The sequence below is a fragment of the Protopterus annectens genome, chromosome 7.part0 (genome assembly GCF_019279795.1).
Source record: "Protopterus annectens isolate FY-2018-M chromosome 7.part0, PAN1.0, whole genome shotgun sequence".
In the NCBI taxonomy this organism is placed as follows: domain Eukaryota; kingdom Metazoa; phylum Chordata; order Ceratodontiformes; family Protopteridae; genus Protopterus; species Protopterus annectens.
Window position 1 is genome coordinate 625,412,716 of NC_056739.1, and position 21,199 is coordinate 625,433,914.

General features: G+C 42.1%; 1 protein-coding gene across 1 annotated transcript in view; it reads right to left on the minus strand.

Moving 5' to 3' along the window:
- VPS13C (vacuolar protein sorting 13 homolog C) overlaps positions 1 to 21,199 on the minus strand; it is a 6,956,796-nt gene that overhangs the window by 6,138,795 nt on the left and 796,802 nt on the right. The window contains exon 6 of the mRNA XM_044076309.1: positions 12,135 to 12,203. Coding sequence (XP_043932244.1) covers positions 12,135 to 12,203 — 69 coding nt within the window. The remainder of the gene's footprint in view (positions 1 to 12,134; positions 12,204 to 21,199) is intronic.

Sequence of the window (21,199 nt, forward strand, 5' to 3'; positions counted from 1 at the left end):
ATACAGACTATCAATTTTTTGGATGCAACGATTTCTAGGAATCATGACCATACTTTGGCCACCAGAGTGTTTCGCAAATACCCCCAATATAATACTCTATTACATGCATCAAGCATGCACCCACGTCATACCATCAGAAACATTCCGGTCTCACAATTTATGCGCATGAAACGCCTTAGCTCCACCAAATCAGATTATGACATTGCTAGTCTTGACTTATGTCGCAGATTTGCCAGCAGGGGATATAATTTTGCAGATATTAATACTGCATGGACACGATCCTCTCAGATGAAAAGGAACAGACTGCTAGACTACAAGATCCCTTCTGGTGATTCCAGATCAACAATCATCAGATTCATCACAACATATGGTAGGAACTATTACGTGAATAGGGACATCATGAATAGACATTGGAATATACTACTAGCCAGTGAACAACTTAGATCTTTTCTGGGTGAGGAATGTCAATTCTCATACAGAAAAGACAAAACATTGGGGTCCCATCTCTCTCATTATAAACATATTGGTAGTGGTGGAGCAATTCATAAACAGCTCACAATAATGGGACATGAATTAGTGGGTACACACCCATGTGGCCACTGTGGGTCTTGTAAACAGATCACCAAGTCTCAGAATTTTTCGAGTCGCAACACCAGTAAGGTCTTTGACTGTAAAATCTTTGGAAATTGTAGCAGTGATTGGGTTGTTTACCTGGCATCATGTCACTGTGGGGCATTTTATGTGGGACAGACTTCCAGGCCACTCAGGTCACGAATAAATGAACATCGAAGTGACATTAAAAACAAAAGGGAGACTAATGCCCTATATAGACATGTATTAAAACATCTACAAGCACAGTTCATGTTTATGATTACTGACCGTATAGTGGGTGATCGTAGCAACCCACAGGGGTGGCATGGTATCCTCAATCACAAAGAAAAGTACTGGATAATCACTTTGGGCGCACTTTTTCCACCTGGTCTTAATGATCATCTTTAACACTCAGTCAATGGAAAAGGATGTATTGACTTCCAACTTATTTAACAACTATATCAGGTATAATATTTTCTGAATTATTCAATTTTATTTCTGGTATGGTATTATCAACCACAAACAAAAGTATTGGATAATTACTTTGGGCGTAATTTTTTCACCTGGTCCCAATGATCATCTTTAACATTTAGCCAATGCAGAAGGATGTACTGAATTCCATTTTATTTACCCACTATATCAGGTATAAAATTTTCTGATTTATTTAATTTCATTTTTTATATATAAATATTTTTATATATACATATATTATAAGGAGTAGCCAGAACTATTTATTATGTCTGGTTTTGAAATGGGCCCATTATAGGTTCTTTTCTATCCTTCCACATATATTTAACATAATTATGACTATCGAAGTACATATTTTATTATGTATAATTATAGCCTTTATGGTTTTGTTTTTTGTGATGTTTTTGGAACTATTGGTCTCGGGTATAACACATATTTTAGCCATGGTCTCAGGTACAGTGTTAGCCAGTACATAATATATCATGTATTATTCATGAGGTCTAACAGCACATTCATGCGCCTATTGGTTAACACTGTATAAATTTGCATTTTCTATTGTGTCAATTTTGATTGTTCAACACTGAAGGCATTAATTTGCCGAAACCTGTTTTTTTTATTTACAATTAAAGTCTGACTATTCACCATCTGGTCTTGGGCTGCATATTTGACTGTTAACCTTGCTGGCCATCTTTGTTCCTTCATAGTTTGGTTAGGCATGCATCCCCCACGTGCATAGTATTTGGTTTGGACTGATTAAGGTATGAAGCATTGCCCAAGTCACAGCAGCACAAATGCTATCAAATGACAGTCTAGATCTAAAACCAGAAGAGGTTGCCATTGCTCTTGTAGAACGGGCTTTGACTTTAAAGGGAAGAATCTTGTTATAGGATTCATATGATTAAGTGTTAAATCTGACAACCATTTTGAAAGATTGACCTTAGACAGAAGGGCACCTTTCTTTGCTAGTGAAAAATGACAAATAACTGATTGGATTTCCTGAAGTTCTTTGTTCTGTGTAAGTAGAAGCATGACTGCCTATAAACATCCAATTGAAGTTTATATTCTGCCTTGCTGCCATGACTGGGAAAGAAAACTTAACTACAGACTGATTTAGGTTAGATTTTGAACATACTTTTGGCAGGAAGGATGGGTTTGTTTAAAGGGATACTCTGTCTTTATGATAAAGCATATGGTGGCTTGATTGATGAAGCTTGCAGCTCAAAGTCTTCTGGCAGAAGTGACGGCAATCAACGTACTTGTCTTCCACGTTAAAACTTTTAGATCACATGATCAAACAGGTTCAAGGGGGCGGGGGAGATCAAGCAGGACAAAGTTTAGGTCCCATGGTGGTAGGGGTGTTCTTACGGGTTGTCTTAAGTTAGTACCCTTCAGGAAGGCTTTGCATTTTGTGGGACATCAAGTTAGGGGTGAAATTGCTTACATGGAAATGAAATATTGCTGTTAACTGTACACGAATGGTAGCTGCAGCTGTGGCTGCATTATTTTTGCCAGAAATTCGAGGATAGAGCTTACAGGAATAGAGAAGGGATCAATGTGTCTTGTCACAGCCCAGGACGAAAATCACTTCCAATTACTCATATATAATTTTCCTATTGAAACTTTATGAGAAGAAATCAAGATATACTTGACCGAATGAGCCAGGTTAGGAAGCTTGGCTATATTTGGAATCGGAGCAGCTAAGCTGTCAATTTAAAGGCTTGAAGACAAGAGTGGAGCATTCCGGACGCAAGAGTCAGATGATCTGGAACTGGGTCCAGAACCCACAGCTCCTCCTGAAGATGAAGCCAAAGGAAGGGGAACCAAATCTGATGAGGCCAATATGAGGCAATGAGAATTAGCTTGCTTCCCAACAAGTTGGCTTTCCGGAGAACCTTGGGTATTAGTCTAAAACAATAAAAGTAACAGGAAAATCAACTGGTTAAAAAATACAAAAAGAAAAATCTAGCAAAGCTAGACTTTCCACTGTGTGGTACCTTAAACCTCTTGTATCCGAGGCATCATGGGATATATATGCAAATTACCCCTTAAGGGTATCAGGTGTTTCGGCTAAAAGGCAATTCTGAATGTCTTGAAATTGTCCATGAATAAAGGCTAAAGAAAAAGTCACGGACATTCAGAATTGGCATTTAGCTGAAACACCTGATATCCTTAAGGGATAATTTGCATATATCCCATGTTGCCTCTGATAAAGAGGTTTAAGGTATCACACTGGAAAGTCTGGCTTTGCTAGATTTTTCTTTTTGTGTTTTTTAACCTTGGGTATTAATGGAAAGGGAGGAAAGGCATAAAGTCGTCCCGGGGGCCAATCGTGTACAAGTGCATCCCTTGGTGACTCTCCCATAGGCGGTATTAGGGCAAAATAACTGCTGCATTTGGCATTCATGAAGTGGCAAAAAGGTCGCAGCAAGGCTGGCCCCATTTGCGCAAGAACCTCTGTGCTACTTCTTGTTTTAGGAACCACTCATGAGGCATGACAATCGCTCTGAGTTTATCTGCTACCATGCTGGACCTCCCCGGGATGTGCATTGCTATTAGCAAGTTTTAGGAGGAGATTGCCCATTGCCATAATCTGAGGGCCTCTCAACAAAAGGGGGTAAGACCTGGTCCCTCCTTGTTTATGAACGAGACAACATACTGTCTGAATTGCAATTGTTCCCAGTGGGAGAGAGTCCTGGATTGCCTGCAATGTCAGAAGCCCTGTCCTGTCTCTAGGATATTAATGTGCAAGTTGGCCTTGTGATTCTGCCAAGTGCTTTGAACTGTCCTGCCCAGATAATACCCCCCACCCTATCTGGGAGGTGTCTGTGTACACTGTGGCCACCGGCTGAGGGTGAAGAAATGGCTGACCTGATGTTACATGACTGGAGTGAAGCCACCAGCGAAGGCCCTTCCTGCCGGACGTCTTAGGTGAGCCATGACTACTGCCATGCACTTGAACAATCTGGGGGCTATAGTGAGACCAGAGGGCAGAGCTCAAAACTGGTAATGACCGGCTCCCAGCCGGAAGCGCAAATGACTCCTGGATGGCCTGTCCATCTTTATGTGGTAGTACGCATCCCGGAGGTCTATACAGCACATCCAATTGTCTTTAATCAAAAATGGAAGAATCTGCTGCAGTGTCACTATCTGGAACTTTGTCTTTATGATTTGTTTAATCAGCAGAGCTCTAAAATTAAGTCTCCAGTCTCCTGGTCTTTTTGGCACTAAAAAGAATCTTAAGTTCTGGATCCTATTTGGTCTAAGGGGACCTCTTTAGATGACTCTCGTCTAGCAACTTTTGAATTTCTAGAGTTGCTTGATCCATCTGACTGAGTGGTATGTTCAGGATTTTCTTTGTTTGGGACAGGAAGAGAAAATGGTATCGAATACCCTCTGGATATGATGCCTTGTATCCACTTGTCTTATTTCCAGCCAGGCTTGTAGGTACAAAGATAAGCAACCCCCGACTGCCTCCAGAGTTGGACAGATGGGCCTCCCCTCATGAGTGCTGAAAGGGCCGACCATGGAAAGAATTTCTCCCTGGTTTTGCATACCCCTTCTGCAACGTGGACAGCGTCTTCCATTTGTACTTCCCCCTCTGCCTCTAGGGGAAGAGTCATCATGTGTGTCCTGGAAAACTCTGGGTTTTACAGAACCCCTCCCCCAGCCTTCTGGATAAAGTCCAGAAGGTACAGAAAACAGACTCCTATGGCAGTGTCTCTCTTTCCTTCTTGTTCACACCTGGTTAGCATCTCCTTAACTTTTTGCCCTAACAAGGAAAAGCCATCAAATGGTGCATTAGTAAAGGAAGACTTGAAAGGTTCTGCACAGTCAGATAAGTGCATCCAAGAATGCCTCCTTAGGGAAATTCCTGAACCCGCTGCTCTGCTCACTCCATCTGCTGCATAAGAAATGAGCCTCATGGAGGAGTTGACCACAGAATTTAAGGAGGCGAGCTGAGCAGAATCTATGTCTTCTACCTCTGCAGCTACTTTACCTTGAAGAGCATCTCCTAGCTCCTTTAAGAGATCTCTTTAAAGCCTTGTAAAATGTGTCCCATAGTTAAGCGATCGGAGTGCAAAAGTCGCTGAAGCAAACTTGCGCTTCCCGTATCTGTCCATCGTACGAAACTCCTTGTTCGGTTGATGGACAGACTAGGATGTTTCAGAAAGTTCCTTTATGATGGCTGCTGCCATCAGCACAGCATCTACAGGGACACCCTTGGTCAGGAAGCCTTTATCTGAAGGGGCTGTGATGAACTTATTTGGCCTGCTAATGATAGGCTCCAATGCATCTGGAGACTCCAACGCCTTTTGACTAACTAGTTCCATAAGTTCATCGAAAGGGGTAGACACCCAAGTCGCTGAAGGGAAAGACCCATAAGTTTTCAGGTAAACAGACTACTCATCAGAAGGGTTGATGGGCTTCCAGCTGCCTCTTGACCTAAGGATTTCTAGGTTGTCTGCGAAAGGCATCCTCATTGGGCTTCAGCGGGGACTCTCAATTCATCAAGGTCTGTGCCCAAGGTGACAGACATCTAGGGAGACCAAATGCTTCTCTTACCGGGTCTCTTACGAGGGACCTCTTCAGAAGGGTATTCTGGAGAGGTTTCGAAAGAGAAGGGTTCGCTCGATGGGGTACTCAGATACTTAGGGTCTCCGCTGGTCTGTGGATGGTGTAGTACAGAGACAGACGCCGGCACCTTAAGAGGATAAATGTCAGAACGCCCGAGTGGAGCTGAGGAGACAGCACCCTCCTCACCAGCTCAAAAGCCCCCCTCCACTGACCTGAAGACACCCCCTGCTCCGAAGAGCCAAAAGAAATCCCCAGAACCAAGGGGGTGGGCTCTGAAACAGATGTAGGAGCCAAGCTCATCTGCTTCAAAGCCCAGAGAGGAAGGGTCGGATCCAACAACTATCCGGTAAGACTTCCCTCCCCAGACCAGACTAAAGAGCATCAGCTCCTAGACCTCTCGGATGGAACTGAGGATGTTGGAGCAAATGTCAGTTCTGGAGCTACCAGAAAGGTTCCACAACAGTTGGTTCCAAGCATTCTAGCTCGGAGGTCCCAGGTCGGCTTGAAGTAGGAATCTATGTCTGTGGGATGGTCTTGGCTGGCTTTGAATCCCTGTGGGTTGGAGCTGAGAGTTTAGCCAGCACTGATGTCATTAGAAGCCTACGTATCACCCTATCCACATCATCGTCCGAAAGACTCCTGGAGGACTTGGAGGAGAGAGTAGGAGATGTTACTGACTGTAAGATAGGTGAACTCAAAACAGGAGTAACCAGCTCCAATTCTGGGGACTGGCTCCTGAGTTCAAACTCCACTGGCACCAATAAAGTTGGAGCTGAAGAAGTAGATTTTGTTCGTTCCGTAGTTGTTGAAGCCAGAGATGCAATTTTGCTTAACTTTTTTGAAGGCTCCGATTGTCCTGAAAAGGGAGAAGATCTTTTTGTTGATTTGTCTGATCTTGATGAAGTAGATTTTACTGAAGTGCCCGGACAGTCTTCTAGAGCTTCTTGGAATGGGTACTTCAAAAGACCTCTCACAATCGACTTATTTTTACACTCTAACAGCACTCTATAGCTAAATGAGTGACATATTGAGCAAGTCTCCTGAAAATGTACTGCTCTCAAGCAGTAGACGCACAGTATGGGTGTCAGTAATTGACATCTTCTAGCTGCATTTGACATACTTTTTGAAGCCTGAAGGCTTAGATTCTTTGTGTGTCTTGGACAGGTTTCAAACTCAGTGCACACACACACGAGCAGGCAAAATAATACAAAAAACAATTTAATACCCAAACTACTAAGGAATAATTATATATATAAGAATATATAAAGACAAACTTTTTTATTTTTTAAAAACTAGAGCAAAGAAGAGAAGGGAACACCGGTTAGGAAGCCCTCTAACTAAAACGTCCAGCGGAAGCCCTCCAACTTAAATGGTTTAATGCTCCTTTTCCTTTAAACAGTGGAAAAAAACTATTAATAAAACAATAACAAGATGCCCTCTAACTAAAACGGGCAGCGACAGCACTAACTTAAATGGGCTGATGCTTTCTATTTTTCTTTAACAGTAGGAAATTTAACCGGGATAGGGAAAAACAATGCCTTAATGGAAAAAACGACTGCCTAAAGCAACACAGCAGCGAATTTCTTACGTAACTAGAAAAAAAAAACAAGAAAAATAAATGCTAACTCTATTCTAAAGTAGAATCAGAAAAATTATGATAATAAAGGTAATATGGGTAAAAAAAGATTATACACTTAGCCAGAGCCAAGATGGAAGTCTCCAATCTGTTTAGCAGCAAACAAGATCTTGGGAGCTTCACTAGAGCTTTAGTATGCAGCACAGTCGGAACAGAGGATCGGTTCTGAAACAGACCAGTAAGAATGAAGGCTAGATAGGACAACATAACACTGAAAGTTTTATAAAGTACAAGCAGGTTTCCGGTACCCACTCAATAGTGGAACCATACTGCAGACAGAAAAACAATCTAAGGAATGAATTAAACTATAGGAAAAGGCAGAGTTTTCCTTTAATGCTAATAACTGTAGTATCACAAAACGTCATTAAATTATGACTACAAAAAAACTAAGCCACCATAAAATACAAAAGTCATTCAGGATCTATGGCCAAGAGCTGCTGATTAAAACTTTTATCAGTATCTAGTACTTTGTGTAGCTCATCAAATTCTGACTAGTACGACTACTAATTCTCGGAAGATCACTGTACTGTGTTATACCACCCATCTCCTGCCCATTACTGAACGACATGCTGCACTCTAACATTAAGTCTTTAAAAAGGTATAATGACTACTACAAAATCCATATGGTTGGAAAACCTGAAATAATCAGAATGGCTTCAGGAACTGTCAATGTATTCCATTTCCTACATGTTACTAAGTGATAACCCCTGCCAGGCCTATAAAGCAATGTCTAACCTGATTCAATATACAAGTCTGTGTGTGGAATCTGCCACTGGGGGAGCCATAGTGGGTATTCCAATATATTAATGATAGAAAAAATATTGACAGACATTACACACCACCTCCTAAGATTATGGAGTGAGGAGAATGTTCTAATTAACATCTAGATATGCACAGGGAAATAAAAACATTAATCTGATGTCACAGAAATCAAGCTTCTTAAAAGGCAGTAGCTCTAACTAAATAAACCTAGGTTTAGTACCCATCACAAAAGGACTTCAGACTACATTTCTGTATCAATGTGATATTTTCACTCATTTTAAAGTGAGTCCAGTTCTCAGTAATGACAAACTGCCATTAACTACTCATCTGACCACACGGAGTGTATACATGCATATACACAAACACGCTATGAGAAAACACCACTCAACACCGGCACACCTTGACATTGCAGACAACCAAGCATTTTATGGCAGGAGGCAAGCCCTCCTTCCCCTGTCAAAATGTATATAAACATCTTTTCTTTTTTTAAACAAAAAAAGATCTATTAAATTACCATATATGACGTAAGCTGTGTTACATTTATGTAACTGACAAACCATAGCAGCAATCTCAGTTGCAAACATACATTCCAAACAACGCCAACACAACGTAGCTGCAAACATTATACATCACTTAACATATCAGTCAGTGTTAGTCGCCCATTACATCTCATTCAATTCCTGCCTTCTTTTAAACTTTGTTCCTCCTCTGCATGTATTGATCCCAGAGTTTCCATTTTTTTCCTACGTAATTTGGTCCTACCCTTTTCTAAAAATCACAGCTCCAGTTGTTTGAAGTCAGTTACTATCTTCACTACTTCTAAGAAAGTTGGTTTAGACTTTGATTTCCAGTTTCTAGTAACTGCTTTTTTGGCAGCCATCTTAGACTTCGTAAGGCCTTACTATGTCTAGGCAATTCTGAATTTACATCACAGCTCATAAAACAATAATTTCCCCAGTCACTCCAACTTGCTCACCCAGCATCTGTAATAGAGCAGCCTGCAAGGAATCTTTAAAGTCTACCAACTCATACGCTCAGAAAATACATTCCCAGTTGCCTCTTTATCCCATCATACCTCCGTTTGCTGGCTACAGGAGGAAAAATTCTTTTGAAGTCTGCTTGGGGTATAAAAGTACCCCATGTTAGCACTTATAAGCAAAAATTCTAAGCAAATCTTCTAGATTTTGTTGCATATTTGGGAGACATATATATATCCTCCATTGTTTTTCTTTTGTAAATTGCTTATCTAATCTCTCTCGTCAGTCCCTCCTAACCTCATCTGATTGATTCTTGTATAGTCATCATGTAATATTTTATATGCTCTATAATTCCATTCTTAATGGCAATGTCTTTTCAATATTTTACTAAAAACTATCACTGCTAGTCTTCTGCTTTTGACCCCCCCCCCCCCATTTCTTTCTCTTTGCCTATAAACTATCAATCCTAGATATGGATGGCAATCTTTAGCCTGCAGTCCAAATAAGTTCTTGGCATCTTCCCATTCTATTAACTTTCCCTCTCTAGTTACTTTGTCAGTTTTCTCCAATACATTCCAGCCCCCTCTTGCCTATTGGCTGTATTCCTTAATTGCACACATCCCTATCAGTAGAAATGCTTTTCCATTCTTGTGTTGGCTTAGTTCTTAGAGATCTTCTGTTACTTTATGAATATTATATTCTGAATGATTACTGTTCTCCATAAAGGTCTGCATACAAAATCTCAGTCTCTCCCAGTTACCTGAGCTCCCTCCCCTCACGTTTCATCATTTCCTCTTTCCACTTAGAATTATAGTTTTCTGCTTGTGCTATGTACAGGAGGCTTAATTATGTCACTCTGAAATACCCCTTTAACTCGGGTAATTCCAATCTGCTACATAAACATCTTTGTTACCTTCCTCACCTCAGTTAAATTCTCTCAAACAATGAACTCACAAACACCAGTCTTGCACCACACTCAACTAAGCTCACCCATTCATGAGCACATGCATAAGCAGTTTCATTCATGCCCCCACACATGCACATACTTATCCCACAAATTTCAAAGACAAATCTGACTGCTAATCCACACAATCAACTCATCTCCACCCCCCCCCCCACACAGCAACTTATACTAACAGCAGAGAATTCTCACTCATACAAAGGCAAATGAGCACTGCACTATCTTGATCACATACAAAGCAAACCATACAAACCTCCCATTGCTCACACACACAACCACAGCACCTTCTCCATCATACATTCGTAAATTAGGTCTGCACCATGCAAAAGCAAAGCCAGACACCCCCAAATGAAATGCATGCGAGTGTGCGCAAACAGGCCGCAGACTCGCAAACAGGCCGCACACACCGCAGACTCGCAAACAGGCCGCACACACCGCAGACTCGCAAACAGGCCGCACACACCGCAGACTCGCAAAAAGGCCGCACACACTGCAGACTCGCAAAAAGGCCGCACACACCGCAGACTCGCAAAAAGGACTCACACACCGCAGACTCGCAAAAAGGACTCACACACCGCAGACTCGCAAACAGGCCGCACACACCCATTCACTGCTCCCAACTCCATGAAATGTGTGCACTACAGCAGTTTTGGTTAAGACTGGACTGTACCTGGTCTGTGACAGCGGAATTTCATCATTATAAGTGCAGTGGCATGCAAAATTAAACTAAAAGTGATTTCTCTTATTAAGTCTCATGTTTGCCTTTGCAGCTGCAGATAGAATACATTCTAATTACAGATAAACATCTCAACACAACATCTCTGTGGCACAGATGAATGGACGGAAGCAAATGATACGGGATCAGTTAGCAATCCAGGTGCTGGAACAGCCAAGCAAGAATTATGGGCATGAGCACCTGACACTGGCTTGCCCATCCTGGGATACTGAAGAAGCCAGACTGCTGCATTGGTGACACATGGAAGTGGGTGGGAAGAATGCACAATGAGCAATATACACACGGACATCAAGGGAAGCATATCAACTGTAGCACTCTAGCATAATGAGGTAGGCATCAAGTCCCAATTCTGGCACTACACATCGGAGACAGCCAAGGGAAGAAGGTAGGCTAGCACAGAAAAAAACAAAGCAAGACAGACTGTTTTGCGTTCAAGGCCATCTTTGGTGAGAGCTTTTCATTCCAGGTCCCTTCAAGAGGGTGGTGCTGTTCCAGGAGGCATAGCTAGAGAGGAAATGCTTTCTCCAGTAGGTGTAAGACATTGGTCAGAGAGCCTCACTGGAACTCAGTAACTGTTAAAACTTTTCCCAGTACAGGTCCATGAAGATTTCAAGACAAGACGCTAGACCGTTTGAGAGGGAAAACCCTATCTAGAAAAGGAACACAATATTCCTGAACAGCTAGCAATAACGGTACAGCCTCCTTGAAGATGGTCAGTGTTACATAGGCTGTTTCCCATGTGCTTCTTCCAAGAGCAAAGCCAGTCTTTCTGCATCACATTCACATGAGAAAAAATTACATTTTTCCCTAAAAGAAAGCAGACTAATGCTGAAGCATCAGAAGTAATGGTCTATTGTAACATTTTCAAAGCATGTTTTAACAATAATTTGACCTCACAAATTTAAAAAAGTTAAAATAAATCAACTAGCAAAATAAATGCAAATCTGAGAACAAAGCTGGGGCTAAATCCAGCACATCTTAAAATACGCTAACTTCATTCTTGGAATGTGAAAAAAAAACATGTTAGCTATTTCTGTTTGCAATTTTATATATATTTTTTCAATATAGCACAAGAGACAAAAATAAAGCAAAAATTCCCCACATAGTATACTGTCAATTTATATACTGAAGCTTTCCTGGAACCATGACACAGTACAAAAAGAAATTTCATCATGATGGCTTTATACCATTTACAAATACCAAGAAAATGTATGGATGTTTCTACATTACAAAGAACGCAGGATCATATTGTGTGACTTTTCAAAGCCCAAGTTGAGGGGCAGTATGTAAAAAAAAAAAAGTAGCATTCCTAATTGGCATCTGACAACACATGGACAAACCACTGCATCTAACAAGTTGAACATGCATACAAACATGAGTAAGCCACAAGTACACCTAAAATAAAATTCACATGGTGGGCAACCTTACCTTGTTTCACTTTCATTCCTTTAAACGGTTTCTTAAAAGGTCTTTTACATTTTTTCTTTTTTTTGTGTCCTTTTTTAATGGAAGCATTTTAGAGAGAGAAAAAAGCAGATTAGGAGAAAGTAAAATTCAAAAAGGCTGAATGCATAAAAATGGTTAAGAAAAAGTTTACAGGTTTCATTTAACTTGCAAGCCAGCTGCAGGGAGTAGGAAAGATTGGTAGTGCTGGGGGGGGTACTATAGTTGTGCTGAAGATGTGTACATAGAAATAACTCTAGCTGTCATTCTGTGAAATAGTGGTACTTTTCCATTAACGGGGCAGCAGTTGTCGCCAAGCAGAAATGTTGCAGTGACATGTTACTATTTTTCAAAGGGCTTTGTCACCATTTTTTGTGGGTTTAGGTTGACAGACATGCCTCACAACATTACAAATATTAACTCTGTGATGCTTACAAAATCAGCATGTTCGGAAAGGGGAGTACCTCCTTATTTTTTCCCCGAATATAATGTGGTGATTTTAACACTATTTATGAACGGACACGGAATCTTTGTAAAACTGCCTCTATACCCGGCACGGACTTGGGACGAAATGAGGAAGACTGACAGCATTGCAACCACAAAAACAGGAAAATAAGCAACACCGACTTTGCAGGACAAATCCGTAGTACTGTGAGAAAGCCAAAATTAAAAGCACATTACAGCTGCTGGGGACGATTTCCGTTGGTTTCTAAAGGTATGCGGTAGCAAACTGCAGTTGTCTCTTCTTGAAATAGTAATGATCACAAAACAGGGAGAGTTGGTAGCTTCTTAAATTTACGATTGTGTTCCAGGTACTGCTTAGTTCAGTGTTGTGCTTTATTTGTCCTTTGCTGCCCGATTACTACTGATTTCTGGCCGGAAGTCACTGCTTGATCTGAGGTCAGTGATGCTGTTTTTTTTTCCTGGTTTTACTTTTGTCTTCCTTGTGACAGTGTGACTGCTTTTGTCAGACGTCATTACTGCGTGTTGTGCTTTTAATTTTGTCTTGCTTCTCATAGTAGTACTGATTTCTCATCCAAACTCAGTGCTGCTCATTTTGTATGTTGCATCGTCGTTCTTATTTTGCCGTTTGTGTCATACTTGTCACTCATTTCATTCCCCACCCAATGCCGCTTAGTCATTTTTAAAAAGCTTACGTTACTTCCTAAAAATATTTTAAATCACTGGCACGACATTGTCCAACAACAAGGAGGTAAGTCCTCTTTCCGAGCATCTGCTGATTTCCAAGGATCACAGTGTTAACAATTACAATGTTCTGATGCATTTCTGTCTGACCTAAACATACTCACAAAGGGGACAAAGCCCTTCAAAAAACAGGAACATCTGTTGAAATTGTTAAGTGAGAGAGGGGAGAAAGGACTGAGAAATAACAACACCCATTGAAAATATGAACATGCCCTTAGGCTAACATTTACGGTTGTTCTCCATGTATCTCACAGCAACATTTCTGTTGGCCGAGGACTGCTGCCCTGTTAACGGAAAAGTACTGAAATAAGAGCTAATGATGTCTTGTCAAAATTTTCACAGTCACCACTGTGTACAAATGGAGATTTCAGTTTCGCTGTGTAATTACTACAGAGTATAAAATTTTACATGTGAAATACTATACATGCTTTCCTCAAATCCACAAAAATCAAACACACAGCCTCTTATCCCTGGAATTTAATGTTGACTCTATGGAGTGTACACAGAACGTAATTAGATCATGCATTCAACTTAAAAAAAAAAAAAAAAAAAAAAAAAGCCAAGAGTCTGTAGCAGAAAATGTCCACAGAACTGAAGTACTGCAGTACTCTACTTATTAAGGGTCAGGGTGATGGACATAGGACTTTCCACTGATAAGCCAGACAAAGCAAATCAGGTTTTATATGCAGTGAAATCAAAACAAGCCCTCCTAAAGAATTTCTAAATGAACACCGTACAAAATGAGACAGCCTCATCTTTCTAATACCAACGTTGGTGATTATGTGAGAATGACGAACAGAAAAGTTAACATACCTTAACAGTTTTAGCATGCATATGGATAACGTACCAACAGCTGTAAAGTAAAGTTGTGTACACTTACCCATAAATGTAGATGTTAGAGTGTATTCACTGTTGCAGTCATTACATTTGGGTAATCTGCTGGCAGGTTGCCCTCAGTCGGCATGAATTCCAAAGTCTTGGGTCCTGCGTCGGTTGCAGTCTCCTCTTCCATGTAGTCAGGTCGTCAGGGGTATAAAACAAGAAGCAGACACCCATTTTCTTTAGTTTTTCTTGCCCCTGATGTCAGGTGCCCCCAAAAAGGTAGCAAAAAAAAAATTATACACATATATATATATATACATACACATATATATATATATATATATATATATATATATATATATATATATATATAAACTATTTATACATGCCAAAGCAAATACACCACATAGGTTGCAGAAGATAGTGAAGGAAAGAAACTCCAGAATGGCGGGCGGGTAACCTGGACTGCAAGTGAATACACTCTAACATCTACATTTATGGTAAGTGTACACAACTGTACTAAGTTCTTCGTGTTTCACTGTTGCAGTCATTACATTTGGGTAGAACCCCAAAGCTATGGATGGGAGGCTGGAGCTAAACAGCATTAGGGGTGGCTATAAGGCCCTGCAGAAAGTACAGTTGTGTACCTACCATAAATGTAGATGTTAAGAGTGTACTCACAGTTGCAGTCATTACACTTGGGTTATCCTGCTGGCAGGCTACCCGCAGTCGGCCCAAATTCCAAAGTCCTGGTCCGGCGTCGGTTGGTGTCACCTCTTCCATGACGTCAGTGCACCAGGGGTATACAAGATGCAGCCGATGCCATTTTCTTCAGTTTTTCTTGCCCCAGATGTCAGGTGCCCCCAAAAGGGTAGGCTAAAACATTGCTTATAAAAAGCATACACTAAAATAAACAATACCTTCATCTACAAGCAAATGCACCACATAGGTTGTATAGAATAGAGAAGTACAGATAAGTCCCAGCAAAGAAAGGGGGATGGTGGGTGGGTAACCTGGACTGCAACAGTGAATACACTCGAACATCTACATTTATGGTAGGTACACAACTGTACTATGTTCGTGTTTCACTGTTGCAGTCATTACACTTGGGTTGAATCCCAAAGCTGAGGTTGGGTGGCTGGGTCTAAATAGAATTAGGAGTGGCTATGAGGCCCTGCAGAACTGCAGTGGCAAAGCCTGCTTTGGATTTAGAGTAAAGAGGTAAGTGGTAGTGCTTGGTGAAAGTGTGTACTGAACTCCAAGTTGCAGCCTCCAAAATTTCCTTGGTTGGTACTCCTGAGAAAGGCTGCTGATGTGGCTGCTGCCCTGGTCGAATGTGGCCTAAAGCCTAGGCAAATTACTAATTATTTTACAAACGCCAGAAGCTTTAGTAGAATGTCCTTGCTCTCTGCTTGAATAAGGCAGTCGTCCAAGTAAGGATATATTTTAATTCCTTTTTGTCTGCAAAATGAAATTACTGGTGCCAGGCATTTTGTGAAGACCCTGGTCACAGTAGACAAGCCAAGGGGCAGTGCAGAGAATTGCTAATGCATTGAACCAGCTATGAATCTGATGCATCTTCTGCAAGATTGTCTGATTGGGACATGCAGGTATGCCTCTGAGGTCCAAAGTAACTAGCCAAGCCTTCTTGCCCAGCATGGGTAGAAGTTGCTGCAGTGTCAACATTTTGCATTTTGGAACATCTAGGAAAGTATTTAGAATTGACAGGTCCGGTATTGGTCTCCAGGCTTTGTCCTTTCTGGGTACCAAGAAAGGTCTTGAGTAAATTCCTTGCCCCCTGTTCTTGTTGTGGTACTTTTTGAATAGCTCATGTCCATGAGAGCAGAAATTTGTTTGTGCCTCTGTCCATTGGTTTTGTGGCAGGTCTGGCATACCTTTTGATCTTGGTAGGGTGTGAAAGTGGAGCCTGTAACCCTGAGAAACAATATTCTGTACCCATTTGTCCTGGGCGATCATGTGCCAGTTTTGTGAAAAAAGTGCTAGTTTTCCCCCTAAGGGTGCTGTCAAAAAGGTAAGTGCTTGGCTTTTGTAGAGGGGAAGTCATTGAGACGGTTTCCTATAAAGTTGTGATTTGTCTTCTCTGCCTTTGGGGGCTGAAGCACCCCATTGTTTAGGTCTGTATGAGCCTTGGGGCTGAGATCTGCCTCTTGGGCATCTGTATCTGCCTCTTTGTGGCCTGTCTGACACTGGAAAGGACCAATTTTTAGAAGGCCAGTTCCTGCTAAATCTAGGTGGCTGAACCTGTAAGAAATCCTTTACTGTCTGCGGTGATTTAGCTTTATCCTCCATTTTCTTTAACACCTCTTCTGCCTTAACACCAAACAAAGTATCATGCTGCAATGGAAAATCCAATAATTTTGCTTTAACATGATCTGGTAAACTTTGTTCTTTTAATCAAGCATGCCTTCAAATGACAGAGCCTGTAACAGCGGCTCTGCAAGAAGCCTCTAATGAATCAAAACCACACTGCAGAGTATGCTTTCCCACTTGTTCAGCTGCATGCAATAAATCCTGCATTTCCTTATTGTCAGGACATTCTGAGCTTGTAAGCATTTTCCGTTTTAGCAAAGACATTAGGTATTGTTGATATTTAAGCATGTGAAACTGGCAGTTTAAAGCCCTTACAGCTAAAGTAGCAGAAGTGTAAACTTTTTCCCCCCATCAATCCAGTGCTCTAGTATCCCTATCAGAGGGAAAAGGGTTTTTTGCAGTGGAAGCCTTGACCCCCTTAGGACCCTGAGAAATTGTTTCTGGATCAGCAGCAGGGTTTTTACAAAGAAATTTATGAGAGTCGGGGACCCTGTAGTACCTATTCTGGCTTGACTGGTGCAGGGGACAAACTGGATTCGGAAAAAACATCAACAATATCTAGTACAGGTGGGATAGCAAGGGGCCTGTGCTGAGGCAGTAAAAGAAAGTCTTGGAGCCTTTTGATTCTGAATAATCCTGGCTCTCCCAATGAAAATGCTCCCTCATGGTGTGCAGGGTTTCCGCAAAAGAGCAATCCTCAGGAGGAGAGGCTGAAGGGATAGACTCTTCAGCATCAGAGTCCTCATAAGGAGGAAGAGAATATCCTTGTTCCGAAAAGGAATCAGAGGAAATAGAAACCTGGTCAGAGGAGTCATAGTCAGTGTCTTGCCTAGGCCGTTTATCAGGATGGGGATGGGAACCCCTGATCAAAGTAATTAGGTCCTCGGCCATTTTAAGCATCTGTTTCTTTGGCATGGATGACTGTCCAGGAGAATGATGTACTTGTTTCTTTGTCTTTAATGGTGTTTTATTCTTTGCCTTGGCTGCTGAAGTAGACTTGTTAGTAAGCTGTGTAGGTCTGAAAACACCCTCAGAAGCCGATGCCTGCTCAGCAGCTCCGGACCATCTGAGGGAATAGTTTCCGTAGGCCCAATACCTTGAGTTTCCAGAGGCCTAGTTGTCTCCACATGGGAGTTGGAGGCAGCCTGTGGCTCTGAGGTAGCGGGTGTCAGGGGCTGCAAAAGCGCCTCACTGAGAACCAGCAACTGGCCTTGAAGAGGCTTCGTCGGTTTTGGACCTCGGATGCCTGTCCTTTTCTTTGTCTTTGCATTTTTTATGGATTCTGGTCATCGGTTGCTCCAATGGCATTATGTAGTTAAACCTTCGGCCAAAGTAATGTAAAGCAAAATCAGACGCTTAATAGTGCGTTGGTTGAATCTAGCACATAACCGACAACTAGCAACGTCGTGGTCAGGGCCTAGGCAAGGAATACAGTAAGAGTGAAAATCCTTATGAGGTATTTGCTTCCCACAAGAAATACAATTGTTAACTTTTACTGACATTGGTCTGGAGCAAGAAAACGTTTCCCCAACGGGGTACTTAGCTTTATTGAAGACTTCAGTTCTGAAATTCAATTTCGAAAATATCAGGAGTTGGCCGACCGGCACTTGAGAACTGCTTTTGCTTCGGGCACCATGTGGCAAGAAAGACTGAAGAAAATGGCGTCGGCTGCATCTTATATACCCCTGGTGCACTGGCATCACAGAAGAGGCGACAGCAACAGACGCCGGACCAGGATTTTGGAATTCGGGCCAACTGCGGGTAGCCTGCCAGCAGGATAACCCAAGTGTAATGACTGCAACAGTGAAACATGAACATCTGCAGTGGCAAAGCCTGCCTGGACTTAGAGTAGAGAGGCAAATGATAATGCTTTATAAAGGTGTGAACAGAACTCCAAGTAGGAGCCTCTAGAATGTCTTTGGTTGGTACTCCTCTGTGAAAGGCTGCTGATGTAGCTGCAGCTCTGGTGGAATGAGATCTAATGCCCTTGGGCACAAGTTTGCCATGGTTTTAAGTAGCAGAAACGAATGCAGTGGCTTACCCACTTTGAAATAGTCTGCTTTGAAATAGCCTTTCCTTCTGATCCTGCAGCGTATGTCACTAGTAATTGCTCAGTTTTTCGCAGAGTTTTAGTCCTGTTCAAGTAGAATCTTAGCTGCGTACGTCCAAGGAATGCAGAAATCTCTCCCCCTTGTTCTGCGGATTTGGATTAAAGGTTGGCAGATGAATAGTTTGGTTAAGAGCCACACTGGAAACCACCTTAGGCATAAATGAAGGATTGGTCGTCTGAGACACCCTGTCTGGTAAAATATGATAAAAGGCTCCACAGCCATGAGGGTCTGTAGCTCTGAGGCTCTTCTTGCTGAAGTAATTGCTAGGAGCAGAGCTGTTTTCCCTAAGGACTTTAGATCTGCAGTTGCAGCTGGTTCAAATGGAGGCAGGGTGAGCTTTTCCAATACATAATTGAGGCCCCATGCAGGTATTGGTGATCTTCTGGGAGGCCTTAAATTTTTGGCTCCTCTAAGATACTGCTTTAGTAAAGGATGAGAAAAGATTGGTTGCTCTGTATTGTAATGAGCCGAAATGGCAGAGGCATGGATTTTTATTGACAAGAAAGATAAGGCTTTGTCAAGCATCTCAGTCAAGTATTGTAATATCGGAGTAATATTTGGTTCTGCTGCATCAGTTCCTTGTGCTTGATTCCACGCACAGAATCTCCTCCATTTTTCAGCATAAGATTTTCTAGTACTAGGCCTTCTGGCTTTCAAAATGACATCCATCACAGCTTTACTGAGAGGTGTTGTTTGCATAACTACATGATCAGCCATGCTGCCATGTTCAGTGTTTGGAGCAGATTGTGCAGGATCCGATTGTTTCGCTGGGACAGTAATTTAGGTCTTTGAGGTAAGGTCCAAGCTGGGTATTGAGACAAGTTCCTTAGGACTGGGTACCAGTATTAGCATGGCCAGTCCGGGGCAATTAGTATCATCTTTGGTTTCTCTAGTCTGACTTTTAGTAGGACCTTGGGAAGAAGAGGCAGAGGAGGAAAGGCGTAAACTGATAGGTTTTTCCAACTGAAGGACAGGGTGTCCACACATGCTTGTCTGTGATAAGTCCTTGTGCAGAATCTTTAAAACTGATAATTTTGAGGAGGGGCAATTAGATGTCCAGGCTCCCCCATTTCTTTGTTATGCTGAAGACTTGTGAATCTAGTTTCCACTCGTGAGGGTCCATAAGGTTTCTGCTTAAATCGTCTGCCAGAGTATTTTGTTCTCCTGGCAGGAATTGAGCTTGTAGATGTACTTGGTAAGTCAAAGCTGTGTCCCACAGTGCCATGGCTAGTCTGCAAAGGGGGTATGAATGCGTGCTCCCCCTGTTTACATACCACATAACCGTGGTGTTGTCCGTCTATCAGTTTTCCTAGAAGGCTGTCAGGGCATTTTGAGCAGCTAACATCTCTTCTGGTTGATATGGAGATGCATTTGTTTTGGGGTCCATATGCCCTGAATGCATATTCCCGCCAGGTGGGCCCCCCCATGCATAATCTGATGCGTCTGTTAAGGTTTGGTTGGCAGGGGGTAGAGTGAAGGGCCGTCCCATGTTTTGGTGACATGCCTTTGCCCACCATAGCAACTCCTGTTGTAGGCAGGGAATGAGAGGAATCATTGTTTCCAGACTGTGACAATGTTGACTCCGTAAACCTTTTAGGTACCATTGAAGTTTCCTCATATGCAGTCTTGCATATGGAATCAGTAGCATGCAGGATGCCATGAACCCCAAAGCCTGCAGAGTTTTGTCTTGCAGAAAACTGGGTTTTTGTTGCCATCAGTTTGAAGTAGTCAGTTGCCTTTGTCTGGCGTGAGGAAAGCCATCTGGGCAGTTGTATTCAAGCTTGCACCCAGGAATGTTATCTTTTGAGAGGGTACCAGTTGCGATTTCTGTTTGTTTGTGTACCCTAGGCATGTTAGAAGCCTTTTCACAAATGTCAAGTGCTGAAGACGAATGTCCTTGCTCTCTGCTTGAATGAGACAGTCGTCCAAGTAAGGATATATTTGTATACTTCTTTGTCTGCAAAAAGCAATTACTGGTGCCAGACACTTTGTAAAAACCCTGGTCACAGTAGATAAGCCAAAGGGCAGTGCAGAGAATTGGTAATGCATTAAGCCAGCCTTGAAACCGAGGTATCTTCTGCACGATTCCCTTATTGGGACATGCAGGCATGCCTCTTTTAGGTCTAATGTCTCCAGCCAAGCATTCTTGCCCAGCATGCAGAAGATGCTGCAAAGTTAACATTTTGAATTTTGGAATGTCCAGGAATGTGTTCAAAATTGATAAATCCAGTTTTGGCCTCCAGGCCTTGTCCTTTCTGGGTACCAAGAACAGTAGAGTAAAAACCTTGTCCTTTTCCTGTTCTGGTACTGGCTGAATAGCTCCCATATCCATGAAGGATGTAACCTGTTTCTGCACCTCTGCCTATTGAATTTTTGGCAGATTTGGCCATTTGCCATTGGCAGAGTATGGAAATGGAATCTGTATCCCTGTGATACTATGTTTAGCACCCACCTTTCCCGGGTTATTAACTGCCAATTTTGAGCAAAAAGTGCTAATTTTCCCCCCCAAGGGTGCTGCCAAAAGGTAAGTGCTTGGTGATGGCAGAGGGAAGTCATTGGGACTGTTTTCTGTAGGGTTGC